The sequence below is a fragment of the Heterodontus francisci genome, chromosome 19, assembly GCF_036365525.1.
Source record: "Heterodontus francisci isolate sHetFra1 chromosome 19, sHetFra1.hap1, whole genome shotgun sequence".
Taxonomy (NCBI): Eukaryota; Metazoa; Chordata; class Chondrichthyes; order Heterodontiformes; family Heterodontidae; genus Heterodontus; species Heterodontus francisci.
In genome coordinates this window covers 59,832,640-59,857,419 of record NC_090389.1, presented here as the reverse complement: position 1 = coordinate 59,857,419, position 24,780 = coordinate 59,832,640, and the positions used below count along the sequence as shown (strand labels likewise).

The following is a 24,780-nucleotide window of genomic DNA, read 5'->3' as shown; positions in this document are numbered from 1 at the left end:
GCAACCCAAAGGTGAGTTCCTCTTCAGTTTTGTGGCTTTGGGAGGAGCGAAGGTGCTTCTCAAGGCTCCACAAATCCAGCCTGGACCGCTGTCACTCTGGCTCCCCCACCCCAGGAACCTATCTTCAGTGCGGAAGCCAGCTGGGCTGCCTGATTTTACAGTGTCCTTGTGTTGACAGGCTGTTTCCAGCTGCAGTCCACCAGCCTGGTGCAAATGAGGTCTGGTCCTCAAAATGGGCTGGCCTCCCTGCAGCACTACCGGGCACCTGATTGTTGTGTCCAACCTGCCTTTCCTTCTGGGGGTTAATGCACTTATTTTTTGTTTAAATTGGTCTTTCTTGTTTAAATCTCAGTGCTTCTAATTTAAGTTTAAGCTATTGCTTTATTTAGTTATTAATTTAAATATTCATTTCTAAAGCCTTTTGCAAAGCCAACAGAGAGCCCCCCTACAGGGGAACCTGGGGTAAGATACAAAAGTGTTCCCCAATGTTTACCTTGCATGGATGTTTTCCTTCTTGTGAATTTCCTCTTATTAATTTTAATCCAATATTTGTACCTGACTTTCAGTCTTTGCGTTACTAATGTCGATCATCTTTAATATAAATATTGTTTGATTCTATATAATAAATTTTCAGAATTATGTTGACCCCAATTGAAGATTTAAAACTTTAAAAAATTGATTGTGATAAGAAACATAAATTTTCTGAAAATTTACCTTTTGTAGTATGAAGTCTTTCAGATCATACTCTGCCTATGCAGATCAATGCAGTTAAGTATGGGAAGGTGACCGAGGCACACCTTGACTTCCTTTGTGATTACTTTTCTGATTGTGTACTCCCTGTTTTGTCTTATAATATTTTAAATGCATTTATTAATTTTTTTTCTTGTGGATTGATTATGATTGAATTTGTACACAATTCCCTTTAGAGTTCTGAGGAAAGTTCCAGAATTTCCATTACCTTCTTCCGTCTCTTCCGTGTAATGCGATTGGTTAAGCTACTGAGCCGTGGTGAGGGGATACGTACATTGTTATGGACATTTATCAAGTCCTTCCAGGTTTGTATCCAGTTTTATTCTTGTAATCAGGGAATCTATTGACACTATTATATGTATATGTCAAAAAGACCAGTCAATGTCTGCATTAAGTCTAATTCATGCTCATTATATCAGAAGTGTGCACTTTTTTTTAATATGAATATGCTGCCTGGTTTTTAAATGTGAACCATTTGACTAAAAGTCCAGAGTGAAGTTTGGCATTAAAACCCAGCTTGTGGATTAGATAGAGATGGCTCTTGAGTACTGATAGCAGTGCTAACTTTTACACTCAAATATCATTTCTGTTCTACCAATTTTTGATCATAGAATCTTGGGAATTCCAGCAGAGCAGGAAGTCATTCCACTTCACACTTTCAACAGTGTGCTAGATTTTTCACTGAAGTTATGTACTCTGATCCCATTTTCCTCTCCACATTGCTAATTAGAATATGGCAGAGCAGCAGCATCTACCTGAGCAAACAGGGAGGAAGGTGGGGTTGCATGGTGGGGTATCGAGTTGGTGCTGGGGGTTGCCGGAATAATCACAACAGCCTCCACTATGCTGAACTGCACCCAGTTGGTATGTCAGTGGTCATGTAGAAGCCCATGATCCAGAATATCCTTCACTCCTGCTGGTATGGGGAAATGTTGTAATGGATGGTGGACACCTAAACAGTGATATTGTTGCATTAATTTGAGTTAGTGATCCAATATTAGATACATAAATAGGTAGATAGCTGGATGGTTGGGAAATAAAAAGGTAGGAGGAATGTCAAAGTAATTTGTACAGAGTTGAATACACATATCTTTGGATATCTGAGAAATAATTTTGCGAGTTTACACTCCGTGTGCATTGGGAATGTATATTGGGATTTTTGGGCATGCCTTCCATTATTTCCCATTCATTGCTTGCTGTATAGACAAATGGTAGATAGGTTGAAATATTAAAGGCAAGTGAAAGTTTTTAGTAGACATTAACAGAATGTCTCATCATAATTTGTGTCACAGTGCCATTTTATCTTCACTTCCCCTTCGATTGATAACAATTTCTAATAAAATGTTATTTTTAATGAGGCAAAAGTAGGACTTAATAAATTCAAAGGATAGAAAAGACTTGGGGCTGAATTTTCATTACGGGTTCGGGAACCCAATGCTTGGAACATTTCTGAGTCCCGACCCCATGCTGCATCAGCATTGCTGATGCAGTGCTGTTTTTAAATGTAAAGTTGTTAATTGGCCTAGGTGCGAGTCCGGTGTCCAATGGAAGTGCCAGAAGCATCCTAGAAGTGGGAACAGATCACTGAGAGAAATATTAAAAGGCAAACAGTAGCCATGACTGGGCTTGCCATTGCTGTGATGCAGTCTTAGTGTGTAGACTGAGTTCTATACAGTTTGTGTTTGTTTCTTTGAGACAGTCCCTGATTTGAAATTGAAACTGGACACTTTCAGGTTTTTGGGGAGTCAAACCCAGGTTAGACAAAGAAGTCCTGTGACTGAGAAAAAAACAATTGTTTTTTTACCAAGGATATGTGACCGGAGTCTTAATTTCAGTTTTGACCAGAAGGCTTTTGAAAAAGGTGGGAACCAGCTGTAAGGGTGTGTGGGTTTTTTAAAAAAGGCTTTTGGAAAGTTATGGAGAACTCTGCAGTGGATGTAAAAATCAACCAGTTATTGTTTAGAGACAGGCTGAGAGCTGCAGGTTTTTGTGCTTCCAGAGAGGCTGCTTGGAATTGCAGCAGACCAAAAAGCAGCAGATAGGCTGCAGGCAAAGGAGCCTAGACTGAGGAATGATCATTGGTGAATGCTTACGGCAGCTCTCTTCCGTGACTGAAAAGTTATCAGTGGAACCACACCATCGGGGCGGTAGTGGGCAAGGCCAAGGTTGTTCGAGAGGCGACAAGACCGAACTGTTCAAGGGAAGATTGCATTGCCCACTATTGAAGGGACCTCATTACTTCCATATCTACATCCTGGAAGACAGAACTTATAAAACTACCTGAGGAAGATCTTGATTTTGTTGTACTGTGGGACTGTTCGACGCCACCTTGCTGATAAAACTGTTCAAGGAATTAGTAAGGACTACCTTTGTTGCATCTGATAATTAATGTGTTACCATGAAGATATAATTACATTGATTATGATTTAACTGCTTGTTCATGTTTAATTTTTGTTGGTTTGAGTGTTAAAGTAAACTTTATAAAAGTGAAATCTGGTCTATTTGGTTTTTGGTTTCCTAAATTGGAGTCAGTCAGTGGATTTGATTCTTTTGATTTGTTGATGGTCTCCAAGGGGATCATAACAGTTGCCTTCAGTAATGCAGCACCAGGGAGATCGGAGAGCTTCTGTGGGCATGGGCATGTGTCCCCAGGTGGAACCCCATTTCTCTGATACCTCCTTGGCGACACTAATTGATGCGGTATCAGAGAGGAGAGAACTGTTCTTCCTAGCCTCAGGAAGGAGAAATCTGATCAGCAAGACCAAGAGGGCATGGATGGAGGTGGCCACAAATGTCAGCAACTGGGGACCAACTACAAGGACCTGGGTCCAGTATAGATAAAGTTCAGTGACCTCTTGCGATCTGGTAAGGTGAGTGGCCAGCGGCACCCATTTCATTGGGTACTAACTCTCTAAGCACCAGAATGCATGTGAGCTGACCTCACAGAATGTCCATAGTTCTCCCTCACATTGTCAGAGGAAGTGAACGGTCATAACATTGAGACGTAGCCACCCTCTGATATGGGGCGACTTTCAGATGGAGGCATCACAGAGGAGAACATCAACCCACGTGTATGTGGTACTTCACGAGATCAGGAAGAGCAGCCTACTCATGAATCTTTCTCCTCTCATCCTGCCAGAGTAGAAAGCCCATAATACGAGTAAGTTGGCCAGAATGGGAGATGGAGTAACCCAGCTCCACACGCTGACAGCAGTAGAAAAGATGGCACTGGAGATTGCTGGGATGCCATTGAGGCATTCGGTGGGGGATGGTGAGACAGCAGGCCATGAGCAACAGGGTCATTGCATAGCTCTTGAGGTGAAGGGCATGGAGGAGACTCCTGCACAATGCGAGCAGTGGATCTTAGCCTGCTGTCATCTGAGGTGTTGGTAATTCTGGAGCACTTGTTGAGTAGGATCAGTTCTCAGCACCATTTTCTTTTGTCTCCCATAGGGCCAGTTGGAGAGTGGCAACAAACTGTACCCTGCCATATCGGCACCGCCATCCTTGTTGGTTGAGGGGGGGAGTGGGTGGGGGGAGTCCATCAAACCTACATTGTCACATCCTACCTCGGCACCTTCACCAGCTTAGATACACACCTCGGCTGGGCCACCGATTAGTGTAGAAAGGGGATCACTGGGTGAACCTCACAGCACACATGAGCAAGAGGAGGAGGGTAAGGCAGAGTCAGCTGTGGACAGTCCCGTTTGGAGGACGGAGGACAGATGCAGCGATGCTTTGCTGGGTGGAGATGCTGGGCCTAGGTTATCATAGACAAGGAGAGCCTTCTTGAAGAACCAGAGGCAGATCAGTTCCCAATTGTCGTAGTTCCCTGAGGCCTTGAGGAGCCATGGACTTGCAATGGAGAAGTCCATGCAGTGCACGTGCTCTGTCGTGACTCAGGGATTCAATTGCATGAGCGCCTCCATTGAGAGATTGGGCAACCTCTTGGAGAACCAAATGTAGCACCACTCTGAGTGGATGCAGCAACAGTGCGCTGATATGCACAGAAAGAGTGAAACTTTCTGTAGCATTGACTTCTTAAAAGTACTCTGAGTAGGTGCCAGCTGCATCCAGTCAGTGGCCACGTCCTGGAACTATGGGAACCAGGAAAGGACTGAGACGATCCTATCTGCAGACGAAGAGACCACCCTTCAGGGCACCAGCATCACCCTTCAGCCCCTTGCCCCCTTCGACTCAGGAGCCATCGGTGTGCCAGGCCCTGTGACAGAGGCAGCCTGTGGAAGAGCCCCCAAGGCACCTCCAGGATGAGGACGGAAGCCATGGGCATCTCAGCTGATGGCAGAGAGTAAGGAGCAGGCTGCCTGTACCTCATCCTCTGCCACAAGTGGGGGGAGCACCCTATAGAAGTTTAGGGAGAGGAAAATGCCATGGTGTTGAATTCACTTAATGGGTCACCTGGGTGCTATATACTACAGCTGTCTGTTATTTTTCTTGCCTCATAATATAACTTCTTTATTTTGCCACCCTGACAGGTGTACTGTCGTCTCACCTCAAAAGGGGGACGTCGCATTGTGTGGCGGGTGGTGGGGAAGTGGGGCCCTGAAGAATGTTATGTGCCCATGCCTTGTGATGTTGGACAAGGGTGGTTGGAGGAATCCTCCATCTGCATTCCCATGGCTGCCAGTGGGACCTCGCTGTTAAGGGTCATAGCAGTGAAATAACTCTAAGATGAAAAGTGAGTTTTGGGGTCATCAGCTGCAAGGACTCAGGGAGATCAGGTGAAGTGCTGCTGAATCAACGTGGCCCTTGCTGCCATGCCAGTCTGCAGTTCACTGTGAGGTCTGGGACGGCATGACCGGTTCCTCCTCCACTGCTTGGGTGTCGGCTACCTCTGGAGTTATCCCTTCCTCCTGCTCTTCTTCCTTCTCACAGTCCCCCTCAGAGATGGAGCGGCATTCCAGCTCCTCGCCCTCGTCCATCTCCAAGCCTCTTTCTAGTGTCATGTTGTGCAGGGTGCAGCAGATGACTAGGATATGGGAGACTCTGGCTGGTTCATACTGGAGGGCACCACCTGACTAGTCAAAGCAATGGAAGCATATCTTCAAGAGGCCAATAGTCTGTTCGATGCAGGTCTGTGTTAGGAGATGGCTCTGAGTGTAGTGCCTCTCCCCATCTGTGTCTGGGTTTTGAACAGGTGTCAGCAGCCACCTCCTTAGGGGATAACCCTTATTCCCCAGCAGCCACCCACAGAGTATGGATGTGACTTGAAGAGGTGCAGCACTTGGGACTTTCGCAAGGTGAAGAGGTCATGACAGCTGCCCGAGAACTGGGCACAGACTTGCAAGATTCACTTCCTGTGGTCACAGACCAGCTGGACATTCAATGAGTGGTAGCCCTTTCTGTTCAGGAATCTGACTGGCAGGTCTATTGGTCCCTTCATGGCAATGTGGGTGTAATCAATGACCCTCTGGACCTGAGGGAATCCATTGATGGCAGCAAAGCCAATTGCCCTCTGTGCATCTGCTGCAGCTCATCCTGGCTGCTCTCCAATGTCAGAGTATCCTTTTCCCATCTGAGCTCCCTCAGCTGGGCTTTGTGTGTCCACCAGGCCCTCCCCTGCCAACCTCAGATGCCAGCGGCCTCACATCCCTCTCCGGATTCCTGCCACTCACCAGAGAAAAGCAAGTCTTACAGTTCCAGACGTGGCCTCATGGCCCTCCCACAGTGTTCACAACTTGTACACCTAGCCGCATTCCAGACATGGCGTTCTCCAGTTCCCTTTCTTTAAAAATTGTAAACTGCTGCTGACAAGCCTGTTAATGAGCTCCTCAATGAGATCAACAGGCTCTTAATTGGAGGCAAGTGGGGTTGCTGTTCCCTCCCTCCCGGCGTCACTTTAAAAATGGCCTCGGGATCCAGAGGTGGTAGGACCCAGTGCCGACCTCTGAGAACACGATCTTTAAATCGCCCTTGCACCCGCTCCTGCCTCCAGCAGGCTTTAAAAATCTGGCCCTTGGTATTGATTGATGGGGGGGAATTTTGGTCGGAAAACTATTGTCAAAAAGAGTGAATGTATGCACAAAGGCCTTGTGTCATTCTTGCAACTTTTCTGAGAAAGTATGCAATGTGTAGAGCCTTACGCCTATTTCCAGTAGTGAAAGTATCCAAATGACTCGACCTACAGGAGAAGAACAACATATATGTGGGGTACAACATGACAATGCAAATCCTCTACAGTCTTTCATTGCATTGTCTTATTTTGGGTTGGGGTGGTAGAAATGGATGCAGCAAGACCAAAGTAATCAATAACATCCATCCAGCTACAGCTTTGAAGATCCTGCTGTGGGAAAAACACTGGAGAGAAGGATGGTCCTTTTTGAAAGCAGAAGGGTTTCCAACTCTCAGCAAAGCAGCCCAAATGAATGTAGTAGAAAAAAGGAGCTATGTGTTTCCTGTAACCAGATCCAGGGAGCAGGTGAGGAAGAAATCTGTTAGACTCCAAAAGGTTCCCAAGGTATGTGTACTTAAACTATGCTTAATTTTACAGTTGCACAAAGCTCCAACTGCTTCACAGTAGCCCTGTGGTCTCCTGTTACATAGATCACAGGGCATACTGAGGGAGTGCCCATCAGCAGAAATGGTTTTAATGCGTCTCAGAGCAGCTCCTTGCTATCTAGCCGTCCTACTGAAATGGCCCGTGCAGAAAGCAGGCAGGCCCAAGAAGCCACCACAGAAGCAGTCAGTTTCACGGCCATCTTATGACTCAACTGAAGGATTTCAAGAGTTCCTGCCATCCCAGAAATGGTTCAGGGACATCCAACAATCATCAACATAACTTCCATCTTCCATGATAAAGAATTAGATTGAGCAGTATGATACACTCTCCATATTTATTATATTCTCTATTTGTATCTTTGTGGAGGCATGTGCCTTTCTTTCTGCTGCACCTCTTGCTTTTCACACTGGTATTATCAGCTACAGCTCAAAAGGATATCCCTCGTCACCCAGGATCCATTCATCCGGAGCAGAAATGCCATTAAGTAATGGTGGAACTTCTAACTGGCATTGAATAAATACAATGTATGTTACAATTCTGATGGTTATTTATAAACTGAGTATTAATTGAATGGAAAATGTCATGGAATAGATGAACGATGTCTGCACAGACCAATGCCAGCAGTCAGAAAAGTTCCTCCAAAATTGTAGAATTAAAGAATAGTCAATTATAATAGATAATCATTTATTTCCACAAAACATTTGGAAGCTCTGCATTTTTCATTGGATGGTCCAGCTTCCAAAAATCTGATAGAAATATTACCCATATTATGATAGTTAATCATTAGCAATTCAATATATATGTGAAAATAATCAATTTCTTCTGAACGTTCAGGTAATGCCTAAAAAGCAATTAGTGAAAGTATCAGAATATGTCTTACAATTATTTTAATGTAGCTGTACCTGTAATACAACCTAACCTGGTAAAAATGTTCTTCCTTCACAGGCTCTTCCATATGTTGCTCTTCTGATAGCCATGCTGTTTTTCATCTATGCTGTAATTGGCATGCAGGTAACCAGCGTGATTTCGTTGGACGCATTCCTGATGTAAATGTCAAATCTTCCTTAGAAAATGTTTTCATTCTGTGTTTCATTGATAACTGTAATTCATTGGAATTGAAATATAAATTCATTGAAAGTGATAACTACAACTTAAATTTTTTAAAGTTTGTAAAAAATCTTGGTGTTACATTCATCTACTGTAAATAAATTATTCATATGTTTATGCTGTCCAGAGATTTAACTTAATTGCAATTTCACTAATCTGAAATTGAGTAAGTTTTATTTATCAGGACTTTAATATGAAATAGGAAAAAATATCAATCATAGTTCAGAGTTCACTACACAATGACAAAACTAACTGTGCTTAATAAGTGACTGAAAAATATTACTTTTTTTTCCAGATTTTTGGCAAAGTTGCCTTGCAAGACCACACACAGATAAACAGAAATAACAACTTTCAGACCTTTTTTCAGTCTGTTCTACTCCTTTTCAGGTATAAAATAACCCAACAGTTTCAATTCAATGTCACTGGTTATTGGTTTCATTTTGAAAAGTCATAGGGCTGAATTTTAACTCTCAAAAACATGTGGGTTGGGGTTGTGTCAGAGGTTAAAATGCAAGAAATCTGCCACAGGAACCCAACCGGCGTCAAACACCTCCCCCCCCCCCCACCACCACCCATTTCCAGTTTTAATATAGGCGGGATGAGGGGTAGGCGACTAACCCACTTGTAGGAAGCAGGTTGGTCATTTAAATATTTTAATGAGATTGCACACCTTTTATCAGTCATTCTATTTTTAACCGCAGGCCTCGGGAAACTCGGCAGCTTAATGAAGGTGAGAAGGGCTGAATCCATGAGGTACATTTATAGCACTGCTTTTGGGCCAGGAGGAGCAGGTGTGCTGCCTCCAGACCCAACAAGCTACCCAATAAACACCCCATGCGATCTGCCTGCTCCACCCCCACCCATCATCTCACACCCCCTCAACCACCATCTGACCCTCCGCGATCTGTTACTCGTCCCGACCACCATTGGATTCTCCCACATACAACTGCCAACCGTTCTTCCGGCTGATCACCAACCGATACATCTGACCACCAACTGTTCACCATCTTGGCTATGGAAACCCCACCCCCCCCACCCCCCACTGCATTCGGGACTTCCCGCCCTCGCAATTGGAACTCCCTCGGACCACCATGGAACCCCCCCCCACTACACCCCATCATGTAGACCCCCTACACGATCGGAAACCTCTCTCCCTGCGATCTCTCTGCTCTTGTAGGCTTTGAACCTGTGAAGCAGGCTTCCCATCCACCCAATAGGCCTCCAGCCTATCAGGCTGCCTGTGGCCAGGAACCCCACTTAAAGCCACCTTGCAGTTAAATTCTGCAGAATAATCAGGAAACCTGTTCTTCGAGGTTAAAATCCAGGCTGTGCCTTGTGACTATTTTCAAGCACTTTGTTGAACATGGAGCCTTTTATAGTTTGTGTTGCTTGCGTGTTTGGCAATGTCTCAATAGTATTGTGCAATTTCACATACAAATTTTAAACTGTCCATAAAAATAACAGAGAGCACATCCCTCTTGTGATGAACTCCAGCTTGAAACCAACAGAATAATTCACTGCTTTGCTGTAGTGCAATTCCTGAGTGCTGACTACAGGCGATTCTTTTGTTAACGTCTCAATGACTAGTAATTAAGTGCAAGTATTTTATGAAATAACCATCAATTGCAAGGATTATACCTTGAACATATGGCATGAATGAATGCCAAATGCTGTCCAACATCTTTGTCAAATCACGAATTTCAGATCTTTCACCTAATGGAGCACTGCAAAGAAACAGCTTGCTCGGTCATTTTCAAAATTGCATCTCCACAGATATGGGATGGTAGGATCTCAAGGGGTACCAAGAAGTAGGCAAAGATAATGGATAAGCTAGTTTTTTGCAGTTGCATCAACATTCAAAGAATGAAGACCAAATATGTGATGGAAAGATATTGTTTGGTAGCAAAGCAACTTCCGTGCATCTTGTGTTTCAAAGGAGCGATTATCAAACAACGTTTGACAATGAGCCACATAAAGAGATATTAGGATAGTGACCAAAAGTTTGGTCAAATAGATAGGTTTTAAGGAGCATCTTAAAGTGGAGAGAAAGCTGGACAGATTTAGGGAGGGAATTATGAGCTTTGAGCCTTGACAGCTGAAGGCATGGTGAGCTGTAAATCAAGTGTCTACCAGTGTAAGATTAACACACTGTGGTACAATTGAATTAACAAACACAGGTTTTATCCAGGATCACTCCTCTGTTGTCATTACTTAATCCTTACATCCACATATAAAAGATTTACAACATTTCTTCAGATACCGATCTGCTGAACCACATCCTCACCTCCACCGTTGCGCTCTAGTCCTCATTAAAACCATTACTCTCTCTCACCCTGGCTATTCCCCATGGTACAGCTTTCACCTCCTCATCATTAAGTCCAAGGGAAGCAGACTTGAACAGACGTGGCGGACAACTGGTTTGCCCATTCTTCGCCAGATCTGGCTGGACCACGTGAAGCATGATAGGGTCCTGCTGTCGTTAATGAAAACTGCTGGAGTTCTGGAATGCAAAGGTAACCCCCTGCTTCTTTTCTCCACTCAAATTGTCTTCTTAAACCCCTCTCCCTGTCTCCTGCACCCTTACCTCCAACGGCGAGTGCGAGGAGCACATGGATTACTTTGTCATTAAGATTGAGACCATCCAGTCAGTTGCCTCTGTCACTTTCCTCATTTCCCCAAATTCATGTCCATGTTTCCTGGAACTCGATGTTTGAGTTCTTCCAGTCAGGTATCCGCCCCTGCCACAGTACCAAAACAACTCTCTTCAAAGTTAAAAATGAAATCCCATGTGACTGTGACAAAGGCAAACTATCAACTATCCCTCCTCCTCCTTTTCGACCTGTCTGCAGCCTTTGACACAGTTAATCACACCAACCTCCTCCAACGCTTCTGTACCATCATCCAGCTGGGTGGGACTGCACTCGCCTGGTTCCATTCTTAACTATCTAATCGTAGCCAGAGAATCACCATCAATGACTTCTCTTCCCATTCCCACACAGTTACCTCTGGTGTCCCCAAAGGATCTATCCTTGGGCCTTTCCTATTCCTACAAGCTGCCCTCAGAGACATCATCTGAAAACACAATGTCAGTTTCCATATGTACGATGACAATACCCAGCTCTACCTCACCACTACCTCTCTTGACGCCTCCACTGTCTCTAAATTGTCAGACAGCATATCTGAAATCCAGTACTGGATGAGCAGAAATTTCCTCCAATTAAGTATCGGGAAGATTGAAGCCAATATCTTCGGTACCCGCCTCAACCTCTGGTCCTTCGCCACCAATTTCATCCCTCTCCCTGGCAACTGGTTGAGGCTGAACCAGACTGTTCGCATCCTCGGTGTTATATTTGACCCCAAGATGAGCTTTCAACCACGTATCGCGCTGTCACTAAGACAGCCTATTTCCACCTCTGTAGCATCGCCTGTTTCTGTCCCTGCCTCAGTTCTTCAGTTGAAACCCTCATCCATGCCTTTGTTACCTCCAGACTTGACTATTCTAACACACTCCTGGCTGGCCTTTCACATTCTACCCTCTGTAAACTTGAGGTCATCCAAAACTCTGCTGCCCATATCCTAACTCGGACCAAATGCCGTTCACCCATCACCCCTGTGCTCGTTGACCTGTACTGGCTCACAGTTAAACAACACTTCGATTTTAAAATCCTAATCCTTGTTTTCAAATCCCTCCATGGCTCCTCCCTATCTCTGTAATTTCCTGCAGCTCTACAACCCCCTGAGATATCTGCACTCCTCTAATTCTGGCCTCTTGAACATCCCTGATTTTAATCACCCCACCAAGCTTTTGGTCATCTCCCCTAATATCTCCTTATGTGGCTTGGTGTCGTATTTTGTTTTATAATGTCTCTATGAAGCGTCTTGGGATGCTCTATAAATACAAGGCGCTATATAAATACAAGTTGTTCTTTCTGGTGCTCAATTATTAGGCAGTTGATGGTGGAGCAAAGAAAATTTTAATTAAATATTTTCAGGGAATATGTTTTAATTCTTGCACTTTTAAGTTCATTGTAACATTTTGTACTTATTATTTCCCAATACAACTTTGTAGTTTGAAGTTTCTTTAATATTAATTGTCCAAATCCATTAAGTAGGTCAAATCCCAGCAATTGAGCAATTATATGATTGAGACACAAACAATATTAATATAAATTACTCCTACTTTACATCTTGCTTAACCATGTTATAGCAACTGGAAAAAGAGACTTCAGACAGGCTTTTGAGAATGAGTCTTATTTCGTTACGACAAAATCAACAATAAAACAGGTTTGTCGTATAAGATGCAGAAAATCTATTTGAGGAGTGAGTTTCAATGTTGCCAGGTTGCACTTGACTTGATGTAAATATTTCATAACATTTAATTAAAGTGTTCAATTAAAATAGTCCCAAACTCTAAAAGATATTAACAACATGGTAAAACCTTACAAGGTGCATTGTCATTTTTAAATGCAAAGTAAGCCCTTGGTGCTTGTAATAAAATCATGCTAGAATGATTTGACTTAACATAAATCACTATCATAATATTTGATTGCAGCTTTTGTGTCATTTTGTGTCATTTTGCAGTGATACAAAATATATAAAGCAATTGTTCGGACAGTAAAGAAAATAGCGACTAGTATCAGAGTAACACACCGTAGCACATTGAATTATTAAACATAGGTTTTATTCAGGATCCCTTCTCTGTTGTCATTAATTAATCTTGCATCTACTCAGTAAAGACTGCAAAGGCTTAAATGTTCAGTTTGCCAGGCAGTTGTTCAGAACCTCAATTATTTCATTTTGTTAAGCAAATATGACATCAATTCACTGGCTATGCTTTGCTGCCTCCTACAGTGTGTGTGTGTACGTGCATTGTAGGCAATTATTTTATGCACAGACATAGTAAAGTACCTTAGTCAAGTACTGCCTGACTTGCTCAGTATTTCCAGCATTTTCTGTTTATATTTCAGATCTCCAGCATCGGCAGTATTTTGCCTTTTATAATAAAATAACTTGATAATTCCATGAATAACATCTTGGCCCCTGTATTCATAATCTGAACTTTTAAATCCCCATTACTTATATTTGCATTCCAGTTTCAATATTATTTGCTTCAATATAGAATAGAATAGCTAAGTTCAGGCACAAGATAGTATCAGTTTAATAAGTTTGTTTTCAAATGTAAATGTGAGGTCTAATTAGAAATAAGTTACAGCAGCCAGTATGATACTAGCAAAGGACAGAGTAGATATATCTCTATTTTCAAAGAAGTATGAAGTATAAGGCATTAAAAGATAAAGCTACAGGAAATTCTATTGTCTTCCATATCAAAGACAAGAAATGGAATTTTCCCAGGCCAGGGGAGGTGGGTTTAGGGGTGATGCGGGGCTGGGAAAATTGCAGAAAATGCTATCAAAACGATATCTTGATGTGTTCCAGCCTCTTTCCTTCTTTCCCAGGGGTGGGTTGGTATTAAAGTCGAAAACCCCCGTGGCTGAGGGGGGAAACTATATGAAGTACTTAAGAAGGTAATTAAGAGCAATTTTGCACATGGATTCTCTCTTTCCCTACAGCGGAGCAGTCCCGCTCTGTGTCTCCAACCAGCAGATTGGAGAATGTGAGTGCACAGCGGGAAGAACTTCCTCAATGAAACTGACAAGCTGGGAAGGTTTTGATCAGTTACACTGAAAAGTTCCAGCCATGCCAGGTGAGAGGCTGCTGTGCAAAGCACTCCTTCTGTCAGAGATGGTATCACTTCTAGATAGGTGATTGCCAAATGCTTGGAAGGCTTCACCTGTCCAGTACTTCACCCACCTCAGCTGCACTTCTCTGCTACCAGCCTTCAGAGCGGCATGGGAGCAGCTTATGCAGCTCCACCATCCACCTCTGCTAAGGGTCAAGGGCAGGGGGCTTACCATTGTCAACTGCTACAACATCAACAGGAGCAAAACCAGCTGCCTTCTCCTCAGCCACATATCCCACCACAGGGCAGAGGGGATGGCCACCAAGATCCAGCTGAGGCATGACCCACAACACAGTGTCTACAGGCTGGGCACCACCTCTCTCGACATGTGTGAGCACAGTGCCTCAGGAGGCTCAGGCTTGAATGGCACATTGCTACTGTCATCTGCATTCTCGTGGAACAAGACCAAGTGTATGAGGTGAACAAGCATTGCTATCGCTGATAAGGTGCTTGTCACTGGTGGCCCACCCCACACGCACCACCCCCCCCACCTCCCCCGACCTTGCGTCTCTGCCTCTCTCCAAGTTGTGTGCACTCTTCTGCAAGGATGAGTGCTTGTAATAGCTTGTGTGTGGAGGAGGGAATTACACCATTGTGGAGGGTCACTGTGAGGCATGGGTGCCAGAGGACAATAGGCTAAGGGAAAGTGTGAATTTTGGCTACTCAGATGGGGATGTGAGAAGGTGCTTGCAAGGAGAGGAATGAGTGGAGCTACAAGGGTGTGTTGTTTTGGAGAATGTTGGGCAAGTGAAAATGTGGAATTAACAACTGAAAGTGTAATGCCAGTCACCTGTCATTCCCTCTCAGTCATCCTGGAGCCACTTGATACACGATCTCCAGGTGGGAGGAAACACACTGCTGCTCACTTCCTCGACCATGTACATCCACTCTGCTTGATTGGGGAGGCCGTCCTCCTCCTCCCGTCCTTGGGAGAGCTCACCTTGCTGCAGCCCCTCAGTTGGACCTCCAGGTAAAAGTGGGAGACCTGAGGCCAACCTTAACAGGTCGCCTCACCGTTCCTGTGGGAGCTACAGCTTGAAAAATCCAAGTGCTGGTGAGCTTCTCTGAAACATGCCATGGCTCCTTTAAACAGAAATCCTTCCTCTGACAAATTGGCCACATCATCCTATCCTTCCTAATTGGTTGGAGAGCCCAGAGGCAGGCTCTCAATTGGTTTGCTCTGCAAAGAACAACCTGAAGGCCCATAAATCTGGAGGTCGGGTTCGGGACCCAAAAATGGTCCAGGCATTTCACCAGAAACCAAGGTGGTAAGATTCCGCCCAACATATCTCCTTACTGATTACTCATTCCATATTGGACAGAATAGTTTCCATGCTCTTCATGAAGCCTGACTTGAAGTTGGAGCTGGACTCCTCCCTGATCTGTGCCATTCTGCATAAGCTTGCTGAAAGGCTTTTCAGTATACCTAGCATTTCCTGTTATATGCCCATCAGCCTTCTTCAGTAATAAAAACAGAAATTGCTGGAAGTACTCAGCAGGTCAGGCAGCATCTGTGGAGAGAGAAGCAGAGTTAACGTTTTAAGTCTGTGATCTTTCATCAGAACTGGCAAAAGTTAGAAAAGTATTAGATTTTAAGCAAGTGAAGGAGGGTGGGTGGGGGGTTGGTGGGAAGGAGAATGAAAGGAAAGGTGTGTGATAGGGCAGAGGGCAGGAGAGATTAAATAACAAAGATGTTATGGGGCAAAGGCAAAGAGAATGTTAATGGTTGTGGTGAAAGACAAAGCATTCGTCCAGAGAGAGTGTTAATGGCAGAATAATGAGCAGCTGTGTCCAAAAGCACAACATGAAAAGCCAAGTTTAAGGCAGGCACCTGGTTAAAAAATATAATAAAATGAAATAATGTGAAAAAAATAAAGAAAAGACCAGTCATGCTCTGTTTAGTCCGGAAGGCTGTAGAGTGGCTCATCGAAAGATGAGATGCTGCTCCTCGAGCTTGCGTTGATGTTCACAACACTGCAGCAGGCCAAGGACAGAAATGTGGGCATGAGAGCAGGGTGGTGAGCCTTTTTCAGTAGCCTGGGCTTTCAAAGTCTGATTCTAAATCCTTTGCAACAGAGTCAGTATGCGATCTTGCACTTCAGCAAGCTGTCACCTCAGGTGTCATATCCCCCAGCCTAGCTTCTCCATACTGGTGATTTTTAGAGTTACATAATGAGTCTGTAGTTGCTAGTCACAGCTCTGTTCCCTCTTGAATGTGGTAACTAACATACACAAACTATGGACAGATAAAATACCAACTGGTCTATCAAGTCTATCTAATTCAATCACATTGCAACAAAGGTGGCTAATTTGGGGGAAAGTTTGAAGAAATTCTTCTCCAACCCCCAAAAGGCAATCAACAACAAGTTAATTGACAAGAACCAAAGGGGCTGCCTCACATGGACTCCCTGGAACATGAGGTGATTCGATAGTCCTGTACTCCCATGAGAAAGGGGTAGTCCTAGCAACTGCAGTTCACAGTGATAAGCAAGGAAACACTTTACCTTTGGTCTGGAAGTCAGCAGTGTTCTAGCACTATAACATTGTAACCCTGATTCCTATAGCCCACGAGTGCAACTTTCTTCTGGGGGCGCTGGGATCAGAGAATCTTAATAAATAAGGAAACAATCACATACTGCATTGACAAGCTCCCATTCCTAGTTTGTTTGTGCTGGTTGAAGATCCCCTTCAGAAGATCACACGATACTATTAGATAAGCAAGTCTGCTAAGCCCAATTGACTTTATTCAGCCGGAATGTCCCTAAAGTCTTCCCATTGCAAGATCCAGTTGGATCTTAAGTGATTCCAGGATTTTTGTCTCCCTCTATCCAGGTGTGCGTTCCATGTGGTGATCACTCTTGTGTGAAGAAAAGCCTCCTGATATCAGTTTAAATGTCTCTTTTACAAGTTTGAACCTATGTTTGTTGTCCTACTCTCACAATTTAAAGTAATTTTCCAGACTTGCATTTTCCATACAAGTTATAATCTTCTGCCAGATCGAGCCAGGGGCTGCCTGCTGTGGAGATTCTGCTCCCATTGTCTGATTCCACTCTCACCCCTGATGCCTCCGGCACTTTTGAGTTTTATATTGAGCTCAGTAAAAAGTCATTACGGAACTATCTAGTTCCTCTTTACATCCACCAAATCCCCTGCCACCAGCTGGACTTTTCTAGACCTGTTAAGTGTGAGAAAAAGGGTCAGTGATGTTATGCATGAGCACGTGGTGGGTAAGGTAGAGGTGGAAGAGCACTGGCCTCTTTCCTCCTCCTCTTGCACAGTGTTTCGATTTATCTAAAGGAAAAGGAAATGAAGGGATGTTATCATATTTATATGGCTACAGTAGGATTCCTCTGTAGCCTTACAAGGTACTGAATTCTATTGCTTGATGGTGCGTTAATGGTTTCAAACCATTATACAGGCAAGTTGCAAATAATCCACAAATCTGCAACAGCCCACTGGCCCTTCGAATTCTCTGTCCCCAAGAAGTTCGGCAGCATTGTGCCCCTCATGGGGTTAGAGCTCTTGTCAGGAAGCCACAAACAGGGCAACCTTTTTCTATAAGAGAGAAAAAAAAGTGAAGAAATATATAACAGTTCAACTCAAAGTTATATCAAAGGTTTATAACAACAAAGGAAAGCTGTTGTCAATAACGGAGGCTTGCTCGTTCATAGTACCCTGTTAGCGATGTATAATTTGTAGTTGGAGGTGAAATAATGATGGGAGCAGGCATTAGTAGTTCAGCTAACATCCACATCTTTAGTAGGAAGGAAAAGATTGGTCAAGGAAACGTCAACAATATTCATTTTATATTTACAAATAGGATCCGTCAGCATAGCAGAACAGGTGGCTGAATATTGCAAGCCTACCTTTCAGTCTATGACGTTAGTCATCAATTTCCATTTGGTTTGCATTGGCCTTGTTAACGTTTTGACTGATGAAAAAGAAACTTAACAGTGTTGAATAATTTTGCCTCATATAGACTTATACAAACTAACACAAGCTCAAAGTTATAATTCCAAGAATCTCTTCATTTCCTTTCCCTTTCGATAAATCGAAGCAAGATTCCAGTGTGAAAGAGGAGGAGGAAAGAGGCCAGTACTCTTCCACCTTTACCTTACAGACAATGTCCCATACACCGCCATCACCATCCTCGGGTACGTCCTGTCCCACCGGCAGGACAGACCCAGCAGAGTTGGCACAGTGGTATACAGTCAGGAGGGAGTTGCCCTGGGAGTCCTCAACATCGACTCCGGGCCCCATGAAGTCTCATGGCATCTGGTCAAACATGGGCAAGGAAACCTCCTGCTGATTACCACCTATCGCCCTCCCTCAGCTGATGAGTCAGTACTCCTTCATCTCGAACACCACTTGGAGAAAGCACTGAAGGTGGCAAGGGCACAGAATGTACCCTGGGTGGGGGACTTCACTGTGCATCACCAAGAGTGGTTTGGTAGCACCACTACTGACTAAGCTGGCCAAGTCCTAAAGGACATAGTTGCTAGACTGGGTATGCGGTAGGTGGTGAGGGAATAAACAAGAGGGAAAAACATACTTGACCTCATCCTCACCAGTCTGTCTGCCGCAGATGCATCTGTCCATGACAGTATTGGTAGGAGTGACCACCACATAGTCCTTGTGGAGACGACGTCCCGCCTTCATGCTTCATGTTGAGGATACCCTCCATTGTGTTGTGTGGCACTACCACCGTGCTAAATGGGATAGATTTCAAACAGATCTAGCAATGCAAAACTGGGCATCCATGAGGCGCTGTGGGCTATCAACAGCAGCAGAATTGTACTCAGCTACAATCTAAAACCTCATGGCTCAGCATATCCCCCACTCTACCATTACCATCAAGCCAGAAGACCAACTCAGGTTCAATGAAGAGTGCAGGAGGGCATGCCAGGAGCAGCACCAGGCATACCTCAAAATGAGCTGTCAACCTGGTGAAGCTACAACACAGGACTACTTGCGTGCCAAACTGCGTAAGCAGCATGCGATAGACGGAGCTAAGTAATCCCATGACCAACGGATCAGATCTAAGTTGATAGGTAAATTGGCCATTATAAATTGCCCCTAGTATAGGTAGGTGATAGGGAAATATAGGGACAGGTGGGGATGTGGTAGGAATATGGAATTAGTGTAGGATTAGTATAAATGGGTGGTTGATGGTCGGCACAGACACGGTGGGCCGAAGAGCCTGTTGCAGTGCTGTATCTCTAAATAAAAATAAATAATAAAATAAATAAAAGTTCTGCAGTCCTGCCACATCCAGCCGTGAATAGTGGTGGACAATTAAACAACTAACTGGAGGAGGTGGCTCCACAAATATCCCCATCCTCAATGATGGGTGAGCCCAGCACATCAGTGCGAAAGATAAGGCTGAAGCATTTGCAACAATCTTCAACCAGAAGTGCCAAGTTGGTGATCCATCTCGGCCTCCTCCTGAAGTCCCCAGCATCACAGATGCCAGTCTTCAGCCAATTTGATTCACTTCACGTGATATCAAGAAACGACTGAAGGCACTGGATACTGCATAGGCTATGGGCCCTGACAATATTCCAGCAATAGTACTGAAGACCTGTGCTCCAGAACTTGCTGCACCCCTAGCCAAGCTGTTCCAGTACAGCTACAACACTGGCATCTACCCGGCAAAAAAAATGTGGAAAATTGCCCAGGTATGTCCTGTACACAAAAAAAAAAGCAGGACAAGTCCAACCTGGCCAATTACCGCCCCATCAGTCTACTCTCAATCATCAGCAAAGTGATGGAAGGTGTCATCAATAGCGCCAAGCGGCACTTGCTTAGCAATAACCTGCTCAGTGACGCTCAGTTTTGGTTCCGCCAGGGCCACTCAGCTCCTGACCTCATTACAGCCTTGGTTAAAAGAGCAGCATTCAAGAGGTGAAGTGAGAGTGACAGCCCTTGACATCAAGGTAGCATTTGACCGAGTATGGCATCAAGGAGCCCTAGCAAAACTGAAGTCAATGGGAATCAGGGGGAAAGCCCTCCGCTGGTTCGAGTCAAACCTAGTGCAAAGGAAGACGGTTGAGGTTGTTTTAGGTCAATCATCTCAACTCCAAGACATCACTGCAGGAGTTCCTCAGGATAGTGTCCCAGGCCCAACCATCTTCAGCTGCTTCATCAATGACCTTCCTTCAATCATAAGGTCAGAAGTGGGATGTTTGCTGATGATTGCACAATGTTCATCACCATTCGTGACTTCTCAGATACTGAAGCAGTCCATGTAGAAATGCAGCAAGACCTGGACAATATCCAGGCTTGGGCTGATAAGTGGCAAGTAACATTCGTGCCACATAAGTGCCAGGAAATGACCAATACCAACAAGAGAGAACCTAACCATCTCCCCTCAACGTTCAACGGCATTACCATCGCTGAATCCCCCACTATCAATATCCTAGGGGCTACCATTTACCAGAAACTGAACTGGAGTAGCCATATAAATACTGTGGCTACAAGAGCAGGTCAGAGGCTAGGAATCCTGAGGCGAGTAACTCACCTCCTGACTCCCCAAAGCCTGTCCACCATCTACAAGGCACAAGTCTGGAGTGTGAAGGAATATTCTCCACTTGCCTGGATGGGTGCAGCTCCAACAACACTCAAGAAGCTTGACACCATCCAAGACAAAGCAGCCCGCTTGATTGGCACCCCATCCACAAACATTCACTCCCTCCACCACCAACGCACAGTGGCAGCAGTGTGTACCATCTACAAGGTGCACTGCAGCAACGTACCAAGGCTCCTTAAACATCACCTTCCAAACCTGCGACCTCTACCAACTAGAAGGACAAGGGCAGCAAATGCATGGGAAGACCACCACCTGCAAGTTCCCCTCCAAGCCACATACCATCCTGACTTGGAACTATATCGTTGTTCCTTCACTGTCACGGAGTCAAAATCCTGGAACTCCCTTCCTAATTGCACTCAGTGTACCTACATCACATGGACTGCAGCGGTTCAAGAAGGCATCTCACCATCACCTTGTCAAGGGCAATTAGGGATGGGCAATAAATGCTGGCCTTGCCAGCGACACCCACATCCCATGAATGGAAAAAAAATGTATCTGTGATATTAGGATCTCTTACAGGTGTTGGGGAGTTTTATCCTTTAATCTAACCACATTTATGAGTAATCTTCCAATAATATAATTTTATTTTCGTCAGATATTCGTTGCTTTTTGTTGAGAGGATGAGTTGCTTGTATGATTTCAAATGTAAATGCATATTAGCCTACTTCTGAAATCATACTGATAGGAACTACCTCTCTCGATAAGTTTCTTAGTGCCCAGTTTATCCCAAATTGCACATTCCAGTATTGTTTGGATTATCAGTTCACACCAGAATCAACCAAGTGTAAAACTGAAAGTGTAAACTGTTAAATCATGAAAAATTGCAGAAAACATATTACAGAATCTGGACTTTGACTTCAAACTATGTTTTAGTCATGTTGTTTCAGGGATTTCAATGGTATGAAAGTTGAGTGGGTTCGACAACAGGCAGGTGATCCACTCTGCCAGATCCCTAGTGGAAAGTGAAAATTACCTCCAAAATATCTTGCATCAATTACATTTAACAGCTAACATGCATATTAAATTAGCATTGATAGTCTTTCTGATGACTTAATTCTGTTTCAACAGGTGTGCCACTGGAGAAGCATGGCAAGAAATCATGTTGGCATGCATGCCTGGAAGACGCTGTGACCCTGAGTCAGAGTATGGTCCAGGAGAAGAGTTTACATGTGGTAGCAACTTTGCTATTGTATATTTCATCACGTTTTACATGTTATGCGCCTTTCTGGTATGTGGTATTCATATTCATGCTCACTTGAATTTTGTTATTTTAGAATTTTTTTCTTGAAATTATTTATAAATGATTGAAAAGTTAACATTCATGCAAGCAGCAACTTTATGCTTCCCAAAGTTCCTAAAATGCTCAGCCAGCAAATTAGGACAGCAAGTAGCTGAACCATACAGACCAGGAAGGTACCAGGATCAACTTTTGGTCTATTCTGAAGTATTAATGTTATCTCAGATGGTGATATGGGCATTACTATCGATCTCTACTAGGCTAGGAGTGGAAAATCAGACAAAGTTCCTGTTTATCATGACGATCCAACAAAATGTATAGATGTGGACATCAGGTAAGGACTAGAATGGGCTTGACTGTGATGCCAGTTGCTACTGAGTAGCCTCCCAACATTCACTGTTGAGGATGACACATAAACAGTGGCTACTTCCATGACTTATTAGAAAGTGTACATCAGCTGTGAACCATACCTTGGCAAGAGTCAATGGACTGAATTTTAATTATCAAACCCACTCACAGGTGGGGAGGCCAGCAGCATGTCAAGAAGCTGGAAGTTTCAGCAGCGTATTTGTCAGTGACTTTTTAACCTAGCCATTGCAATTGCATCTGACTTCTGGTCTTCTCAATTAGTTAGAGACAGTGGGCACAATGACAACCTGCATCAGTCTGTTTTAGCTCCAGTATTTAAAGGGACCCTGCGAGGGTCAGAACTGAAGCATTGTAAAAGTGTCATGACAGAGCCTAGAACTTCACAGATGGTGGCTCAGAGTGGAAAGGCAGCACATTGCTTCTTCAATGCATCTCTGGACATCATACTGTAGGATGTAAGGGCCCGCAGTGAAATTTTGTTACCCACTCTCAGAAACCAAGCAGACGTGGCTGGAAGTGGCCAAGTAGGTGAGCAGCAAAAATGTGGTGCCTTGCTTCTGGGTACCATACTGCAAGTGGTTCAATTACCTGATCAGGGCAGAAAAGGGAAGTGGAATGCCACATTCAAGAACAAACTCCCTCACTCTGCTTTCCCCAACATTCTGTTGCATATCACTCCTCAGACCAGCACACCTTGCAGATGCATCCATCCCTGTCCGTCAGGCACCTTTACACAACCCCATCTGACCAGCCATTACTCACACATCCTCATCTTATTGCGATGTCACACCCATTCCTCACAGTCACCCTCCACAAATGTCCTTCCATCCTCTCTAAACAATCCACAGCTCACACTCATAGGTCTCTTTCTCTCCTTGGAGGAGAATAGAGTACAGAACACCAGAGAGTGGCCCTCCATTCATCTCCACCTTGACATCTGCAGAGGAGGAGGTGCTGGAGATAAGCCATGTATCTGTATGTCTGACCATTGGCAATGGAGAGATGGGGCTCTCCTAGCTACATGGTGACAGAAGTAAATATCACACAGCCACAACTCATTCAGGTAGACTTGTCAGCAGCAACTGGAATATGATGATCTGCACAATGTGACTTAGAAACTTCTCACCTTGTCATTTCTAATTCATGTCTTTCATTTCTAATTCATGTCTTTCATTTCCCACAGGTTGTCTACGTGTTTCTCAGGAGGTGGTGCTGGAGGAAGAGGAGGAAGACTCCTTCGAGGAGATCACTCACTCTGAGGATGCACCATCAAAAGCCTCATGCGCACCCTTCACCAGTACAGATACACACCTCGGGTGGGGCCACCAAGACAGGTAGTTGGGTTGTCACATGATGAAGTACACATCACACGAGAGCAGGAGCAGGTACAGCAGTGGAATGTCCCTGTCAGAGGGTTCAGGACCCTCCAAGCTCTGCTCAATGACCCAGCTGCCAAGCCTCAGGGTTGTTGATGAAGAGGACTATTCTGGAGCAGCAGCAGATAATATGAGTTTTTGTCAGCCTTTCCAGAGACCCTGCACATTCTTGGAGAGGTCAATCTCTAGCATAAGTGCCATGATGTCTCAGGCCTTCTCACTGATGTGTACCTCTATGCAAAAAGTGGATAGTTGCATAGAGCATCACACCCGGCAGGCAACCAAGCACATGCTGGCGCTGACCAATGGCCTGCACATTCTGACTGCCACCTTAAGCAGGATTGAGGAAAACCTCACAATTAGCACCTCACTGAAGTGCAGCAAACTGCTCTACAGCTCTTGGCTAGCAAGAAAGTGCTAGTGGGCCATGAGAAGGAAGATGGAGAAAGGGCACATGAAAGTTGAGATTCTGCTCAAAACACTTCCACTCCTGGTCCCTTGCTCCCTCCCGCACCCCAGTCAGAGCCCCACAGGCTGCCTCCTGCCCTGATGGTCGAGTCCACAACTGCACAGGTACAGGTGGAGTTGCCTTTAGTGGGGTCCTCATGGGCTCCAAAACCCAGAGACCGTCAGCCAAGAGCATCTGAGCACTCAATGCAGAGTAGCGTGCAACCTGCCTTTAGCTCTGCTGAAGCCACATGGGTTGCACCACTCAGGAGTAGTAGAAAAAAGAAGAAAAAGGATTTGTAGTTGCACAAGGATATTCACTTGGGAATTAAACACTGTTATATTGTCACATTTCTGTTTAATGTTTATGAAATATACAGTTTATTTTAAAGCTCTATTGTCCCATCCTTCCCATTTTGCCTGCTATCTGTCAAGTGGCCTTCTACTTTATGAAAACTGTAGAGCAAGAGTAAAACACAGATAATGGATGCCTGTCAGAGGTATGAATTGTTGCTTGTGAGACTGCTTTGTGATGGGGGCTGGTGGCGGGGAGGAGGAACATTTGATTCAGAATTGGTTCAGATGGTTTCTCTGCCTCAGATTAGCTGAAGTGTGCCTGAATAAGTGAGGTCGGGGCATCTCTGG

The 24,780-nt window shown here is 44.4% G+C and overlaps 1 protein-coding gene across 1 annotated transcript in view; it reads left to right on the top strand.

Moving 5' to 3' along the window:
- LOC137380344 (voltage-dependent L-type calcium channel subunit alpha-1D-like) overlaps nucleotides 1–24,780 on the top strand; it is a 487,921-nt gene that overhangs the window by 297,452 nt on the left and 165,689 nt on the right. Inside the window, exons 30-34 of the mRNA XM_068052272.1 lie at nucleotides 418–462; nucleotides 927–1,055; nucleotides 8,216–8,281; nucleotides 8,673–8,764; nucleotides 21,775–21,934. Of these exons, the coding sequence (XP_067908373.1) occupies nucleotides 418–462; nucleotides 927–1,055; nucleotides 8,216–8,281; nucleotides 8,673–8,764; nucleotides 21,775–21,934 (492 nt within the window). The remainder of the gene's footprint in view (nucleotides 1–417; nucleotides 463–926; nucleotides 1,056–8,215; nucleotides 8,282–8,672; nucleotides 8,765–21,774; nucleotides 21,935–24,780) is intronic.